At 43.9% G+C, this 18,501-nt stretch overlaps 1 protein-coding gene across 5 annotated transcripts; it reads left to right on the top strand.

The window, feature by feature from the left end:
* The first annotated feature begins 35 nt into the window (after positions 1-35).
* On the top strand, positions 36-16,758 carry dnajc5ga (DnaJ (Hsp40) homolog, subfamily C, member 5 gamma a). Of its 5 annotated transcripts, XM_024420420.2 has the most exons (7): positions 36-385; positions 7,414-7,562; positions 7,791-8,004; positions 8,871-9,027; positions 10,596-10,801; positions 12,795-12,834; positions 13,699-16,758. In XM_024420420.2, exons 2-5 carry the CDS (start codon positions 7,423-7,425, stop codon positions 10,796-10,798), a joined length of 714 nt encoding a protein of 237 aa, XP_024276188.1. In that variant the 5' UTR covers positions 36-385; positions 7,414-7,422; the 3' UTR covers positions 10,799-10,801; positions 12,795-12,834; positions 13,699-16,758. The 5 variants fall into 5 exon arrangements, with proteins under 5 accessions (XP_024276188.1, XP_024276191.1, XP_024276189.1 ...); XM_024420423.2 differs by lacking the exon at positions 12,795-12,834; XM_024420425.2 differs by lacking the exon at positions 10,596-10,801 and having other exon boundaries at positions 38-385.
* Positions 16,759-18,501: the final 1,743 nt, after the last annotated feature.

Below are 18,501 nucleotides of genomic sequence, written 5' to 3'. Positions count from 1 at the left end.
TCAAACACTAGATGGCAGCACAATAGTGGTGGTGCAACACTAGACCGACCAACAAACCTGGCTCAATCATCGTTGGTTACAATTGTATAGTTTTCATAGAACACAGAATTACAGTAGGTAGAAGAGAAACATTTTTTTTTTTTTTTTTGAACGTGAATTTCACAAGCGCCAAATTTGTGTAATGTGAAGACGCTGTTCATTGGTTGAAGCCCTCGTCTCAGAAGCAATCAGACGTCCCTTGTCCACTGGGGCTAATGGTACTGAAACGGTAGTAGCTAGCATTTTTAGGAGGAGTGGATACATTGACACATTGTCTGGCAATCTTGACATACAAAGTGGATGCCTCTATGCCACAGCGAAATATAACTCTTCCAATTTGCACAAGGTAAGATACGTCGTAAAGTCGCCCTAACCTGAGCCACGAGAGCTTTTTTTTTCTTCCAAGCTACACCAGTCGGTTTTGGCTAGCTACTGAGCCAGCGAGCAAGTGTGGGGTCTGGTCGCGAGGACAGTCCAGAGTCCCACGGACATCGTTGCGTTAGGCTGTAACGTTACAAACTACTCTAGCATGCGGTTGCAGGTTGATATTGGGTTGGTTAAATACGTTGTTTGGACGCACGCTTGTTTCAGGGAACATTTATTAGAGTGAAAATGCATGGTTAACTAATTCTGACATCAGCGTCGCTAACGTTATTTGGCTAAATTAGCGGTCGTGACGGTCAGCTGAGCAGCCTGTCGACTTTTGCAGTTGAAACACATTTTGAAGTATCAGTTGATATCCACCAGCTTCTCATTACTAACCAAAAACCTTAAGCGTTCATATTTTTTAAATAGTTGGCTAATAGCCAGCTAACGGTACAATTGCGGCTCCCCAAATGTTATTGACAACCTTGATTGACAACTAGTTTCGTTAGTAAAACATTTTTGCCGGTGCCTGGGTTATTTTAGCTAACTAGCATCTGCATAGCTCGAGCAAACGCCACATAGCTAGGTGCAAAGATAATTGCAATGTCGTTACTAGTTAACGTTACTGTAGCTTTCTACCTATAACTGCATATGTAGCTAGTTAGCCAACGTTAGATTATTTTTGCATTGGGAAAAGACGATGTAAAAATGGAAAGTAATTATCCATGTGGAGATTAGCAAGGGATTATGGTTGTGCAAGGACCATGGAATGTCTTTAACGTTATATTGTCCAAGGACACAGCAGTAGTTACAAGACACCCAACAAACTATAAAAACCCAAAATTCCTTACTATATAAGAAAGAAACAATTATGATTGCATGGATTATTCTATCGCAATCGCTAATCTGTAGCTACAGCTATCGGGTTTCATCTCGTGTGAGCTAGCTATTGCATAATGTATTGTCTTTTATTTTGATCACACCCTTGCCAGCCCTCACTGCCATGTGTGTCATAGCAACACGTAAATACCGTGTGTTTCTTCAATCTCCTGTCACAGAATAGATGGCTCAAACGGTTCCTGTTTTGCCTTTGGTCAACATAACTAGTATAGGTTGGTGATGGTTAATGTAGATATTTTACCGCCATGATGTCAGTCTTCCAAATTCCTTTTGGCCCAGCTGTTGTGAGGTCAAATGTGAGGTGTCATAGCAAAATCCTGGTGTGGTATTTTACAGATTAGTCATGGATTATGTCAATTTTGCATCAAGTATTTGTAGCAGCCAGCAATTACACAAATCCCCACAGGGCTCGACATTAAAGCTGGTCCTTTTGTCCATCCGACAAGACTATAGATTAAAATTGTTCAAATGGACAAGTGACAACAACAAAAAAATCACACATTACAATATCAAACAATTACTCCGATCAGAGGACAACATTGGAATAATATTAGTCTATTTCTTTATGTACATGAATACAAAAGGGGGGCAGGACAGAGTTTGGGAAATCCTGGTGTAGGTGATAGCCTATGCATATTGGCTACAGCCTCATGTCCAAACCAATGCTGACATGAAGCGCCAGAAAATGTAGGCCAACTTTAATGAGACTTTTAATGACATATAGAGGCGAAATGCCAGTAAACGCACCGCACATCACCCACTTTGAATTTGAGCAGAGGCGGTCAGCATTTTAAATCGATTTATTCCATAAACCTAGTTTAAAACCTATAATTTTTTGGTTATTTTCTAAAGCATGTCTTACCTTGTTTCAAAGTAGCCTAGCCAAATACGTCCATAGAAATGTTGAGGGAATTATTTTATAAACACTTAATATGCCATTGAAACCAGCACATTTCTCATGTTCTGTTGGTTTTTAAATCAACTTTATTTTATTTTCCAGCAGCCAAATACATGATCCTAGTCTATCAGTAACTCATGCTAGTTGATGCATCTTTAGATTTCGCATTCTTAATTTCAAATGTATATTTTCATCTCCGTCACTAGCCCAAAGGTCGTCAGATGGCGATATTGAGAGTTCATTTTACCGTCCAAACGCATTGTACTGTATGCAACCTTCAATACACTTGTATCCCCCCTGGACTGGTTTGTGCCTGAAACATTCTCATTTCAGACTGCAAAGGTTTTGATTTCCTCAACTTTATTTAATGGCAAGAACGCGGGGAAAAATACAGGAAAAATAATCATATTTTCTTTTGAAACACCATTTTTTTACCACCATGCTAGTGTCTAATGCCAAGGAATGCTACTTCCTGATATTGTACCCCGCATTCAGTGGACTGCTACCGACTGCTGCAAACATAATTGTTATGTAAGGAAAGTATGCATATTTCCCCGGTTTTTATCACGCCTTCACGCATTGAATACATTTGAGGAAATCAAAGCTTTTGCAGCCGGAATGGAGAATGTTTTAGGGATGAACCGTTCCGCCGGGATATGAGTGTATTGCCATTGCCAGCTGCATACAATGCGTTTGGACGGTAAGATTAACTCAATATCGCCATCTGCCGGCCTTTGGGGCTGCTCTATCACGTTAAACCGCTCGCGATTGCTGTGCGCTTTTGAGTGATGTTTCCCCTAATAGAATTTGGAACGTTCGATAATAGCCTAGAACCGTGTGCGTATTGTTGAACATATAATATGAAGAAATACAACTTTATCAACATTTTATGATATACGTTCTGATCTGTTGCATCAGCCTCATTGCTTTTTTGAATGTGTTTATGTGCGGTGGTTGTATGAATTTTGGATCTGTCGTCCCGGAGTCTGTTTTGAATGGTAGACATACAAAATTACAAACGTATTTAGTTGTAATGTTGAAAGGGAGGCCAACCATCCTCCAGGAGAGGCTTAAAGAGCCAGTGTTGTATTTTAATACCGGTTTGAATATGCAAAGAAGCCAATAGGAAGAGTGTAGCCTACATTTTTTGTATTTTTCACTATAGTAAAATAAGTGGTTACTTGCACCATACAATGATATCATTTTTTTGGGACAAGTGAAAAATATCTGTTTTACAAGTCCAAAGGACAAGTGGCAAAAAAAGTTAGTCAAGCCCAGTTCCAGTTTTTGGGTCGGTTTGGCCTAGTTTATACTCTGGTTATGAGCAGAGGTGCAGGTTAGATGTTGAAATGCTAGTCTGTCCTACTACTTGTCTTGGTCATTGAGTTGTCCTTACCCCCCACTGAAGCATGTTTAACATTGTAGCAATGTTTTATGCCTAGAGACTTGTATTTTATATATCTCAGGTTTCAACCTTAAATCAGAGGTTGCTGTTGTTAAAGTTTATGGTGCCAAATAAAATCAGATATGATCATTTTCCATTGACAAGGTACGGAAGTAGTTGTTTCTAAATGTCCTGAAGCAGCTCTCATCCCTGGGATGTTTATGAAAGTTCGGTAAGAACAACATTCGGCTCTTGAATCACTTGACAAGGCAACAAAGAAATTGCCTTCTGTGAGAGACAAGAGGATTGCAAAATAATGCAAAATACCCTTGATTAAGCCCAGCACTGACAGTAGGCTGCTTGAGTGCTGCTGCCTCTCTGTGTTTTCTCTTTCACATTAAGATCATTTGGCTGTCACATGATCACAGTGGCTGTTCTTCAAATTTGTTTGATCTTTCCATCTCTGACTTGTTGATATATTTAGCAAGTAGGGTCAATTAAATAGTTAGTTAGGCCTAGATAAATCACTCTTCTTCCATTAATCCAGTCTTTGTGCTTTATTTAGGCATTTTTGCATATTAGTGTGAGAAAGTTCCACATCAGGAGTGACCTGTCAGGGGTCATGAACCCTGATGACATGTTGAGTATGAAGACCAACTCACGCACCTGGCCTTGCCTGTGTATCATCTTAGCCAGGGGTTCCCTTGGCTCAGTCTCAGCTAGGTAAGAGAAGAGATGGTGTAGCCAGGCCAGGGACTAGCTGACTAGGTAAAGCTTGTCAGAGCCTGTGTGATGGACTAGCCTATTAGGTAGCGCTTGTCAGAGCCTGTGACCAGGCCGTTTCACACCCAAGCTAGAAGTGCTCCCGGGCTGCCGTCTTTTCCGGAGTGTCAAATGGTGGCTTTGACAGGCGCTGGGCCATGTCTACTCTCGCTAACCCACAGAAGCCTCTTATGGTATACCGAAGACCGTTTTATTTGGAAAAGCCACAGGAGGGTTTTTCAATACTGTCGAAACTATTTCTTTGAAGTTTTTCACATAATTTAAATATTTGTAGCTACTTTTAAGTTATTACCTGCAGTCAACTTGTGCAATACCTAGGAGATAAAGCAGATCGCGTTCTTTATTTCACCTGTCACATTATTTAAAAAGTATGATACTTACCATAGTTCTCCAGAACAGTTGAGCCAGCCACGTGTTTGTAAACAGCACAACAGGAGAAAGCGAGCTGGTGAGTCCATAGCGTTCTAGATCTATTGACGAGTCTCTGTTTTGCGGCGCACAAGGTGATGACGTTACACTCGTATGCAATTCACTAGTAAATGTTTACCATCATATAATGGCTTTCTGCCAGAAGTCCACGAGCTCTGGATGAGTTATCTGTACAACTGCTATTTTTCCCTATGCTTCCTACTAGTGTTTTTTTCTTTCTCCTTCTTTCTTCTCCTATCTGCTCAGTGTACACATGCTGCTCTTCCTTCCATTCCAGTTACTAGCGATGCTTGTCTTTGCAATTTCGTTTTTTCTCTTTTTTCTCTCTTTAGCTTTCAGCTAACGGCGTCTGATTTCACTATTAGTTTTTGCTAATTCTGTTAGCATTCTGGTTATAGGGTAGCCTAGTGGATAGAGCGTTGGACTAGTAACCGCAAGGTTGCAAATTCAAACCCCCGAGCTGACAAGGTACAAATCTGTCGTTCTGCCCCTGAACAGGCAATTAACCCACTGTTCCTAGGCCGTCATTGAAAATAAGAATTTGTTCTTAACTGACTTGCCTGGTTAAATAAAGGTAAAATAAAAAATTAATAAAATAAAATAGAGGCCCAATGGGCTTTTTATGCATTTTTTGTGTCCCCTTGTGTGCTATGCCGGTAATACAGTAATTCCCGGTACGAGAGAAGACCATATGGAAATCTCGATACCACCCAAACCTACCTGGATGCACACATTTTACTCTGTCACAACGTTTGACATGTGCCAGTGTGGAACACAGAGGGAAAAACCACTTGGCCTTACTTGCTGGCCTACATTTTATAACCCAGAAACAGTGTAATGACCATAACCAAAGCATAATCATAAACACACATCATGTCACATCTCTTCCAGGAATCAAGGGATCTCTGTGTTATTGAAAAGGTGCCTTCAGTTTTTCTCCCTTAGGACAGTGGTTCCCAAACTGTGGGGCCATTATTATTATTTATTTTTTAAAGGAACTCAGTCCAGCTTTTAACTTACTCTTGAAAGTCGTAGTAGTAGAAGGCACAAGGTGCAATTTCTAAATTGGGTAGTGCATCATCAGTTCCTCTTGTCATGTTAGCCATTGTATACCTAAGAGAACTATTTATAACTTGTCAGAAATGTCCAGATCTACTAGTCCATTTTTTGTATTTAAAAAATATATATTTTTAGCCCATCGATATTGTTGTATATTGTCACTCTAATATCACATGAATACACATTAGACATGGCAAAATGTATAGAATTGCAAGAAAATGTGCTTTAAACTGCAACATTTTCATTGCACCCCATGACAAAATGTGTGGAATTGCAGGAAATGAGCTTTAAACCTGAGAAACTCTCTCCACCAATAAGAGGGGTGTGAACAGTTTGTGTGAATGGCCGACAGACAGGCTGGATAGCAGAGGTAATTAATGGTCGAACACAAGCTTTGCTGGCTAAATGTTTCTGCTTGTCCAAGCTTTGGAAGTGTGTGAGTAAGGTTTGGTGGTTGTTAAGCAGATAGAAATCCTTGACTTGGAGACTGACCAGGTCCAATGTAAGACTAAGGTAATTACAGAGACCATCTTCTCAGTATTGGGACAACACCAGCCTGAAGGGAATCAAAGGGAAATGGGCAGGTAGTGTAGTTTACTGCTAGTCTGCTACTGCTTGTAGCCTTTTGCCACCATTTACTGTTCCCCCTTGCAACAACCTGTAGACTACAGGTTCCTCCCCAGCCAAGCCTCCTAAGCCTGTCTCTGTGCAGTGCTGGCTGTTCAGGCCCATCTCTCCAGGGCCAGTCTAGGATTGCCCTGTGTTGACTTGTGTGAGTAATCTGTGCGAGATCAGCAAAATGTAATCGCCTTTAGCTCAGGCCTGCCCAGGGCATTACTAGTCACCAGTAGTCACAGTGTGCGTGGCTGAGTGTGATGTGGTGTGTGTGTGCCACAGCAGGGCTATTGTCCGGTTCAGCAGAATGTGGGGATGTGTGGAGCGTTGGAGTCTCACTGCTGGCATTCTGCTTTGTTTTAAGCACAGGGATTTTAGATGGAGGTTCCACAGTTGTGATGCATTATTCATGTTTAACACATGCTACTGCACTACACTACACGCAGTCTTGGAGCTTAATCCCAAATTCATCTGCCCTGCGCTAAGTGTATTGTGGTTTAAAGGGATCTGTAAGGGTTGTGTGTAGGCCCACTTCTTACATATGTGTGCAGAAATTGTTTAAACATAAACCCAGCCAGTGCTGAATGCTATATCCTTGTGTTTTGCTGGTTCATACTTTTTTTTTTGTATCCTTGTATTGACATTGGGTTTATGAGATGGGATATTCTAGGCAGAGCTGTTCCAGTTCCCTATGGTGTTCTAGGCAAAGCAATGTGACAACATCTGTGTCTGTCTACCATGTCTGTGATGATTATGGCTACAGACAGTACACACACACACATGTAGTTACTACTTGGACAAATAATGTCAAGATTTAAGAACAGGTCAGGTAAATACTGCAGGGTGTATGTCTCTATTGCTACAGTGACAACCTACTTAGTTCCACACTTCATGTGTGTGACTTAGTGCTAACCTCCTGTGTGACTGTATATCTTGGCAGACTTCAGCCATGGCCACGACAGGCACAGGCGCAACTGAGCCAAACCGGCCAGGCCCCCAGAGGAAGATGTCCACCACAGGGGAGAGCTTGTACAAGGTGCTCGGCCTGGAGAAAGGAGCTTCCGCTGAGGACGTCAAGAGAGCCTACAGGTAACACTCAGCCTGTCTCTGGTCGTTATAGCCACATAACCTGTAAGCCTGTTTCTCCATTTCCCCGGAGCAAGTTAATGATCAGCTTTATTCAGGAGTTGGTCCATCAGACAAAGAACAATTACTTTTAATGAGGTATAAGCTCTTTATAGGATTTAGAGTTTTGTGAAATTTGTATGTGGTGGTGTGGACTGAGATGAATTTATTCATCCATCCATCTATTTACAGGAAACTAGCGTTGAAGTACCACCCAGACAAGAACCCAGACAACCCGGAGGCTGCAGATAAGTTTAAAGAGATCAACAACGCCAACTCCATCCTGAACGATGATGGCAAGAGGAGGATTTACGACGAGTATGGCTCCATGGGCCTCTACGTGTCCGAGCAGTTTGGAGAGGAGAGCGTTAAATACTACTTCCTCATGTCCAAGTGGTGGTTTAAGGTGAGAGAGAGAGTACCTCATAACCCTCCAAACCACCTTTAGTCGTACAGGGTAATATATTAGGTTATCCGGGGTGTAGTCAGTAGTGCTGTAACCTCCGACAGTGGGGGTGAGTAGCCCCACTCTCCCAGCTGACTGTCTCAGTGATGACATACTGACTGGACTTCTTTCACAGCCACATCACTCATCACACTAAGAGCTGCTGGGATTTTATTAGACATTGTTATGGATAGAATTCACTGTCTAGTACTGTCTTCTCTATGCATTAGACAGCCTACTGTAATCCCTGTTAGGAGTACATTGACAGTATATAAGTATTTGTGTATAATTGCTTTGACAAGTCTCATAGTTACCTCCCTCTGAACCTGTCAGTGTACTGTGTTTTTCTGTTTCAGTCAGACAGATGGCTCCAGGTGCAAAGCAGTCTTTATTTAGAATTGTGTTCTGTGTAGTTGTGCTCAGTCACTCAGATGTGTGGCCATTGATGCTGAGTAGAGTAAGTAGAGAGGTCTAGATGCAGTCATGAAGATCCACCGACTGTCTCACAAACTTCACTCTGCTTTTACCTACAAAGAAAACTACAAAGCAAAGGAACATTTCAGGGAGAAACAAAACCACTCCACTTATGTATACCCTAGAAATGCTCGGTACAGTAGGATTATTGAGAGCATCCACATGTATTTCACTGTCTCTGCTGCTAATATCCCCTAGCTTCTCTCACTGGATCACCCTGTAGATCTGAGGCTAGACATAAGTTCTCCTGCGAGCAGGAAGACAGCGGGTGACTGTCCCGGCTGGGTATATGTGATCGGGAGAAGCTCCATACTGATAATGCTGTGTGTTTGTGTTATGCCCTTGTGCTGCAGACCATGGCCGTGTGCTGCACCGTCTTCTCCTGCTGCTGCTGCTGTTGCTGCTGCTGTTTCTGCTGTGGGAAGTGCAAGCCGCCGGAGGAGGATGATCACTACCAGTACGTGGACCCAGAGGACCTGGAGGCCCAGATCAAAGCTGAGACGGACAGAGGTGAGACCACGCTGGGAGGGGAGGGGGAGTTTTTAAATGGGGGGGTATTTTGGGTTGGTGGCAGGTAGTATGCGGTAGAATGTTTTGGGTGCTAGTAGGTAGGCTGGGGACTGTTAGTTTATTACCCAATGCCAAAGTATGCTAGTGCACATAGCCATTTTTCTATTGTATAGTATAGACTACTATAGGTGGGATAGAGCTCATGAGGAGGGTAACAGGATAAATACAGTGTGCCCCCCAATCCTTCTGTGTTGGCCCTTCTCCTGGGTCCTGGCGCCCCTACACACTACCTCAGCGACAGGCCGCCTCACAGATGTCGGTTTTTCAGCCTGACTTAATGCTGTCACTTCCTTTCAGAGGGAGAAAGAAGAGGGAGGAGAGGCAGGGAAACAGCAGAGCACAGATGGGGCCAGAGCAGCCAAACAGGGATGGGGAGGAAGGGATGAGGGAATGGAGGGGGGGAGGCACCAGTGTCTACTCCAGCTAGGCAGGACTCTGGGTCTACAGCACCTGGTCCTGCACAGGAGGTAGAGGCTGCAGGCTAGCCCTTAGATTACCTTGATGTGCAGGTATTTATAGCTATTCATACTCTGAGAGACTGCTGGTTCATGTCATGAGGACATTATCTAGTTATAGCCCTAGCTCTGACATTTATTTAAATATTTTTTCTACCATGTTGAAATTGTAATTATCACTCTCCTCAGTCTCAGTAAATTAGATGATGATAATTTATTGTCTGCTAGTGCAGAAATGTGCCTTGTATCACAATGCTCCTTTACCAGAATGGGTAATATAATATAATGTTGTTGTTTGGTATTTTTGGATGTGTAAAAGCTATGGATGTAGTGTCAGAACAGTGTGCAATAACATGTCGACATTAACAGGTAGAGATGTCAACAGTGTTTCTTTTCTTCCAACATTTCAAGCCCAACAAGAAGCTCTTTGTTTTATCCTCTCCCATCAGTGGTCCCCAGAACAGGGACAGGGGCTGGGACAGAGGCGAGATGAGGAAGATGCATGTAATCCTGTCAGATCTCAGAGGATGCTCTCTGCCTCGGCCTCTTGTGTCGTGTCCTTAACTGGTTGGTCTGAGGACAGGACTCTCAGCTCCTTCACTCATGTTGCCTCTTCACACAGCAGATCACTCAATAGAAAACAGTCCCAAGGACTATTCTCCTAATTGTCTTGTTTTTTGTTCTGAGGAGTGATCAGTGACCATGGTGACCCCATAGTCACGACCCCTAGCCCAAGTGACTATCACACCATTTGAACCTTTAGTATAAGTCTTTATAAGCAAAATGCCGATGCTATTGGTTTCCGAGATATTCACAACATGTTCAGGTGAATACCTAGATGATATGAATAATCTCCTCACCGTATCACACAAAAACAGGAACTGCGCTTCATTTACAGTAACTGAAAACCAAACTAAACATGAAAAGCTAACAGCCTCAGGGCAGTATGGGTGTGGGGATAACATATCAGTATACTCTGGCCCAATGAGTAGGCCTGGTTTATCTCATTCTGACAGAAAGGTGTTTCTGTACGTTTGTGTTTTCATCCACCAGGTGACACAGTAATCATTGTGCAGCCCATACCTGTAGCCGTACCTATAGCTGTAACGAGTCCTGTGGCTGAGAGCATCTGCCTAGGCCCTGCCAACTGCCTAGACCCTGCCAACAGCCTAGACCCTGCCAATCCAGTGGTTGACAACCTGACCAGGCCAGTGGCTGCTGAGAACCCAGGCGAAACGTTGCCGGAGTCTAAATGACTCGTAAGCCCCCCGTCTCCCTGATGTACTTGCTGTACTCAACCCAGCTGCATCGTGTCCATCCGGCCTGCTTCCTGTGCACGTTGCCACGCCCCAGACCAACCCGTTTCACCAGACTGTGTTTGCTCATAGTGACACACGGTGCCTTTGTACTATGTTCAGCTGTTTGATTGACTGACTCATTAACCATCCATTCTGTTCGCCTGTCAGTGTTGCGTTGCATGATGTCATGGCTGTTGCTTCAGAATGTTTTGAGCATGGCTGCATGTATGAGCTTGCCTTGTGTGTATTTATAATGTAGTGGACCTAATTTTGCTATGAATGGAGCAACTCAATAACAATCATTTCAGTTAATTGATCACTAAGTATTTTGTCTGTGTTTGGTCCATCGTGAATGTATCTGTAGTAACTATTTTCTGCCTTGGTGATAAAGTGGATGTAATCTCTTTATTAATTAGGCATGGTTTATGGTCATTAAACTATAGCCTAATCTATGCCCAGTATCCCATTACTTTACCAGTAAGACCACAGAAACGCTTATGCCGGGTGTGCACTACGAATTTCAAAATCCAAACATCGCTGAGCCTCGCATGTTAAACGAATGTCTTTCCTGTAGTTTCTTGTCTTGCCAATATGGTGGTGCGCAGAATAAACCATCTGGTACAGACAAGGGGGTCACACACTACAAGAGTCTTCACTTGGTCGTGAGGATTCTCCATACCACCACGTAGTCTCGCGAAAACAATGATGTGATTAGATTGTTAACGTAGCCAGAACGAGCTGTGGCTCAAAGCAGTCTCAAACGTTTTCTGTCAGACATTGACGCATGACAAACAGAGTTGAAATTTCTATTTCTTGTGAACTTCAGAGCTGAAACGAGTTGACGCTTTGGTTTAAGGCAAGTACAAACGCATCCTAGTAGTCATGGCTCCTGCTCGAAAGAGTCTACAACTTCTGGGTGACTCGAAACAATGTCATCGTCTCACTGGTTTCTTTGGCGAGCGCTCATTGGCTTTTGCTGATCACCGGTCTCAAAACTTATCGTTGCACACTACAAAAACATTGCCAATTTTGTGCCAATAAAATCCAACATGTTTGGAAAAATTGAGATGTCTGGGGCTGCTCCAAGACGAGATCGGTAGCCCTCCGATTGTGTCTCTGACCCGCTCACATTAAACGAGCGTCGGTGACAGCCGAGTGCCCCGAGTAGGCAACAATGAGGATTTTGTCTCCAATCTCATCTGGAAAAGCTAAATCGGTGCCCGAATTGTGTTGTGTACTACCGGCTTTAGGCATTGGATGTAACAAGTTAACTTCACAAGACAAAACAGGGCCCCACAACAGCCAAGTACTCACTCAACCCACAAGACATTAGATGCCTTCAATAAACAGTAGCCGTCTATTCATATTAAAAACATCAATATAATGTCAGGCTGGTTAGTTGAAAACCTAGCCTGTGGATATGTGCTAAAACCACAGTCCGTTTGTCATGCTAACACAACCCTTTGATCCCCCTGGGGCCTTTTGTGGAGGTACATTACCTTTAAAAAGTACTTATACCCCTTGACTTAATCCACATTTCTTGTGTTTACAGCCTGCATTTAAAATCGATTAATTTGAGATCTGTCACTGATCTAGAGACCAATACCCCTAAAACGAGCCACTGCTGTCCTGTCACATCCGGCCATATGTGTTTGTCATCTCACCTCACACCTACTTCCTCAGCGCCATCCTCTCTGTTGGTGCTCTGTTTGTTCAACACCATGATGCCTGTTGACATGTCAGTCTATGATTCTCTCTTTAGAATTACCAAAGTGAAAGCTGGAAGCTTCAAGAGACTATGGCTATATAATGATGAGATAGTCCTATATTATTACTATCATTATATTGTGATCTGATATAGTAGGGGTAGTAGCCTAACTAATAGTACAAGTGCTTTCTAAGCAGTGCGCTGTGCTCTCCCTCTATGCTGCATATGGATGATGTCCTCTATAAGGAAAGTGACCGTGTGGATGAGCATCGCCAGGGGAGGGCAGGTAGGTTCATGGTACACACTTGGTCATGTTCAGTAGGGCACACCGTAGCAAAACGTATCCTCTGTATCCTTACTGGACACGCTCAGGTAGCACGTCCTTGTTTCAAAACGTTTTCCACCTACTGAACATGACCCTCGTGGAGCTTTCAATATTTCAGGACCGGTTACACCTCAGAACAGTTAAACAAGGGCCCAATTTTAGGTCATGCCTCCTGCTAATAATACCTTCCCATGTGAATTGCTTCTAGTTGAGACAACAGGCTATTACTTGCTGGATTTTTTTGACAACAGGATTTATTGCAACAAAGCTAGATGAGAGTTGGAAGCTTCCTGTCAACAGGGTTTACAGAGATGTTGTGTAGACTGTCATGCTTCCAGCTTGTAAATACCCTGTGTACCTGGCAGCCAGACTTAGCCCTTGTAGCCTCAGCTTGTGCTGTGTTCATGAACCTCAATCTGGACAGATGTTCCTATTGGGATGTTTCCGCATTGTCTTCCTCATTGGCATCAGGTCATCATTAGTCTATATCTACAGAACCCTGATATGTTTACAAAGTCATTGCCATTGACGTGTGAAATGCATTGGGATCATTGTTACCTGTCTGTACATGCCGTTACCTGTCTGTACATGCTGTTACCTGTCTGTACATGTCTGTTAGTTCTTCATTTGACTTCAGAATTTGACCTTCAGTATCATACAAACCATAGAGAATGCAGAAGCTAAATTCATTCATAGAGCACATAGCCTATATGTAGCCTAGTCCTTTACCTACTCATTATGGCATGGGACACTTGGCTAACTTTTCTCTATTGAGGGTTATTATTTTCCCCAGTGAGTCTGACACAGTTCAATGTCTTCCTGCAGGTCCTCGTGCCCCTATTGTGATCCAGCCACATTCCATCGCCATCGAGGTTCCAGAGACCTCCCAGCCTGCAGCCAGCCAGCCCACCTCCAAGCCCCAGCAGTGACCCTTCCCTCCCAGCCCCATCTACCCGCTGGAGCCCTCCCCTACGGCGGGCACGGCCAGGACCCTGTGGCCCCACACTGGAGCCCCCAGCAGCCAGCCAGGCCAACCGTCACTAGTGCCAGTCAACCAGCCAGCTAGTCAACCCCCCCATACTGTGGTACAGATCTAACTTAATGGACATGAGCGGCAGGCTGCCAAGAGACCAGGACTCCTTCTGACATGATATGTATCTGTCTATCCACCAAACTGAGGATTGGAACACTCTATCCCTCCATTTCATCCCTCTGTTTCTATCCTCCCTCATCTATCCCCCCTTTCTCTCTCTTGTCTCTGTTAGAACGCTGTGGGATTGGAGACTCTCTCTTTTTAAGTTCAGTCGGAGTTTTAAATGGCCTGAGCCAAGCATTCCACCTCCCCGGAGACTAAAGCATGGATCAGAGGAAGTAAAGGCTCCCAAACAGATTGCATGTGCTTCATTTTAACTGCATGCCCCTATTGTACAGCACTGGCAAATACATACCCCATACATCCATACCCCTGTACTACAGCCACCACCCCACCACTGCCAGCGATACCGCCAGCTGCAGGTGCACCTACAGTAGTATGCCACACAACCAGGGATCTCCTCTCCACCGCCACCTGAAAGAGACCAAAGAGTGGGGCTGGATACAGTAGAGATTCAAGAACAGTGAAAATGTCGGGTGGATAAAACAAGAAAAATGTGTTGATTGCTTAATTTAATTGCTAACTGTCACAATTATGTTAGTTCGACCAAAGCCAAACTAGATGCCACTCACTCCATGTGTTCAACAGTCAGCTCCCAAAGAGACGTTTCTCCTCATGCCACTAGAGCCAACCTGAGAGGATTGTTTAATTGAGGTGCATGTATGTATTTGGGTCTATTATGCACTTCTGAAACCTGTGAAGTGGGTAAATGATCATTTTCAATGGACTGTTGGCTAACATGGGTCCAGCCAAGTGCTTACTGAAACCCACAGTCAGTACAATGCACTCTGTATTGGGTGGAACTGACTACTGACTACAGCTAGCTAACTGCAACCAAATGACTTATCAAACGTTTCCCATCTCAAATGGTGGTTTTGCTTTGCATTCTCCTCATAGTCTGATGTAACATGGAGATACAGGGGAGTGGGTATGTACTGTAGGGGTCTGTTTGACCTAGCCACTAAAGACCATGCTATGCCACATCCTAGATGACTGCTTTGTTCATTGTATTGCCTACAGAGATATCCCATCACCGAATATTTGAGAAGTAACAGGCTGTTTTCCATGGGGTTTTGGTGGACTGATTGCCATGTTTATTGTTTTATGGGCTGAAGAGGCACGACTACTAGTCTCAGTGATGAGATGATACAATGTCCCACAGCAGGGTTAGGATCTGTAAAGATCGCCCAACCAGCAGTTTATCTGTACTTAAGTACAGCTCTCTTTATAACCCTGGTGTGCAGTCAGAGGTTACTCAATGTTGTGTAATCAGAATAGTGAAAACAGTGAAGTGAATGAATGTCATATTGTCATTGAGAGTCAGTCAGTCCCAGGTGTGCATGCGTGTGTGTGTGTGTGTAGCATTGTACAAAATCGTTGTTGGTTTGTTCATGTAGTGCTGAGGTCAGTCAGTCATTCATCCCCCTCCCAGTTTTTTTTTGTGGTTTGTAATTTGAAAAGGGTGTTCTGTGTTTCCTGAAGAGGGGCTAGCTAGTACATGGCGTTTAACCACCTTGTGTTTTGGCTGAAGAACCACCCGGAAGATAAGCTAAACTAAAATGATGTCAAGCAGCCATTTTATCTTTTGTAGCTCTCTCCTGAGTGTTTACATAGAAATGATCTATCAGCAGCATCATTTTGTTACTGGAATTATTGCACCTTTTCTCACCTCTTCATATCAATAAGTTAACAGCTAAAACCCACCTGAAATTTCAGACTGTTGGTTGTGTTTTCACAAACCATAATAAACATAACAGTACAGTATCTGGCCCCAGGGCTCAGAGAGGAGGAATATATTTATTCTGGTGATCCTTATCTGCTGTAAATAATAATAATCACAACCACTTGTCACATGCAAATAACACTATTTGAGGATCCCTATGAATGGGAAATGTTTTAAGAATCAACCCCATTTAAATGATGTACATTGTCCTTTATTTATTTTTTTATGTCAAACCGAAAGAGCTGTTTTAATAAAACACGTTGACAGACAGTTGGGAAGAGCGAACCCTAGGCTAGCCAACGTGGTCCTTACCAAGGAGCAACTGGTTGACAGAGGAGCTAGGCTATGTCTTAACTGGTTGACAGAGGAGCTAGGCTATGTCTTAGCTGGTTGACAGAGGAGCTAGGCTATGTCTTAACTGGTTGACAGAGGAGCTAGGCTGTCTCAGCTGGTTGACAGAGGAGCTAGGCTGTCTCAGCTGGTTGACAGAGGAGCTAGGCTGTCTCAGCTGGTTGACAGAGGAGCTAGGCTGTCTCAGCTGGTTGACAGAGGAGCTAGGCTGTCTCAGCTGGTTGACAGAGGGTCTAGGCTGTCTCAGCTGGTTGACAGAGGAGCTAGGCTGTCTCAGCGGGTTGACAGAGGAGCTAGGCTGTCTCAGCGGGTTGACAGAGGAGCTAGGCTGTCTCAGCGGGTTGACAGAGGAACTAGGCAATGTCTTAACTGGCTAGGCCACCATAGCTCTGGTCTACAGTAACAGGCAGGCAGACAGTAAGTGTATATCTGCTTTGAGTGTAAGGCCAGGGCTGTCCCCATGTCATCTCTCCCCTATAGAACATGGGACTATGGGGACTCGGCCACTAATAATATGATTGATGATTGTAATTTTGTCAATGCTTTCATTATGTCATTCATTATTCACCATGATGTCTTTCATGGACAAAAATGATCTGTAAATGTGTATTTATATATAATGAAATTGAAACAATAAAAGGGGGATTTGTACAATGTTTGTCCGGGTTGATGTGATTTATTGTGTACTCTCCATGAACAAACAAAGTATATCTGTTCACAGAAGAACGCTATTCTTTCTCTGTTCTCTCCGGCAAAAGAACACCACTCGTTGGTGAAGATAAGATCTGCTGCCATGAGAAAAAGTACCAAACTGTCTTTATCAGGAATAGCTCACTAACTACATTGTAAGCGGGTGGCTGCCTGTAGGCTACTCCAGTAAAAGAAATGCAAGAGGTGGAGTAAAGTATGAATGGAGATTTGGCTGCAAATGGGTACGGTATGGTGTGTGCTTGGCTTATTCTGCACAAAGCCTCCATGTCCTATAAAAGGACCCTTAAGCTTATTAGCAGCTCGACCCATAGAGCTAGATAGAGGACTCATTATGGATATAACCTTATTTAACTAGGCAAGTCAGTTAAGAACAAATTCTTATTTTCAATGACGGCCTAGGAACAGTGGGTTAACCGCCTGTTCAGGGGAAGAACAACAGATTTGTACCTTGCCAGCTCGGGGGTTTGAACTTGCAACCTTCCGGTTACTAGCCCAACGCTCTAACCACTAGGCTACCCTGCCATCCTCCTCATTGAGGGCTTCCAGCATTTTAAAGTAGTCAACTGGGTGGGGATTCCTATGAGTGAAGAGCATAGAGAATGATAGAGGCCTCTAGCAGTCAAAAGGTCGTTTTAGCATGGGGCAGCGCTGTTGAGGGCTTCCATCATGCTTCTGCCATTTTAAAGTAGTCAAAGTCAACTGGGTGGGGATTCCTATGGGTTGTAGCCTCAATGGAGCTGCCCATACTGTCACAGACACAATAATGGCACAGATACAAAGATGAGTCCTCTATCTCTATGGCTCAGCCTTACCTCAGCATTGACCTCAATTAAGTAACCAGGAAGTTGGGGCCTCCTGAGTGGCGCAGTGGTCTAAGGCACTACATCTCAGTGCTTGAGGCATCACTACAGACCTGGATTCGACCCCAAACGGCCTTGACCGAGAGGCCCATGAGTTGGCGCACAATTGGCCCAGCATCGCCCGGGTTAGTGGAGGGTTTGGCTGGCCGGGATGTCCTTGTCCCATCATACTCTAGTGACTCCTTGTGGTGGACCGGGTGCCTGCAAGCTAACAGCGGTCGCCAGGTGTACAGTGTTTCCTCCGACACATTGGTGCAGATGGCTCCGGGTTAAGCGAGCAGTGTGTCAAAAAGCAGTGTGGCTTGGCAGGGTCCTGTTTCTGAGGACACATGGCTCTCGACCTTCGCCTCTCCCGAGTCCATACAGGGTTTGCGGAGATGGGACGAGACTGTAATTACCAATTGGGGAGAAAAAGTGGTAAAAAAAAGTAACCAGGAAGTGGAGGGTTGAGGGTCATGGGCCACTGGTCAGAAGGTGGGGGTCAGAGAAAGTATTTCTGGGTTGATTGGTTACTCAGCTGAGCCCTTTTCTTATGGGCTCCCATTCCAGCTTAGATCTTTTGAATATCCATCACTGATAATACTTTTTCATATAACGCACATTGAGCAGGTTGAAGTAGGACATTTTCAGATGAACATAATTCACATGGGCCTGCTATTCCCTAGGGTATCTATTGATAATAACATACCGGTAGGACACCTTATAGTTGTTGCCCATTGCTCAAGTAATGGTTTTGACTAATTTACTAGTAGCACAACATCATGTAGTGTGGAGTGGAGTCGTGTTTGTTGTGATGCCAATAGCAGTGAGTGACCGCCTCCGGACTGGCC

This window comes from Oncorhynchus tshawytscha, linkage group LG05 (assembly GCF_018296145.1).
Source record: "Oncorhynchus tshawytscha isolate Ot180627B linkage group LG05, Otsh_v2.0, whole genome shotgun sequence".
NCBI classification, from domain to species: Eukaryota; Metazoa; Chordata; class Actinopteri; order Salmoniformes; family Salmonidae; genus Oncorhynchus; species Oncorhynchus tshawytscha.
The sequence above is the reverse complement of the archived record's forward strand: the minus strand, read 5'-3'. Positions and strand labels throughout refer to the sequence as shown.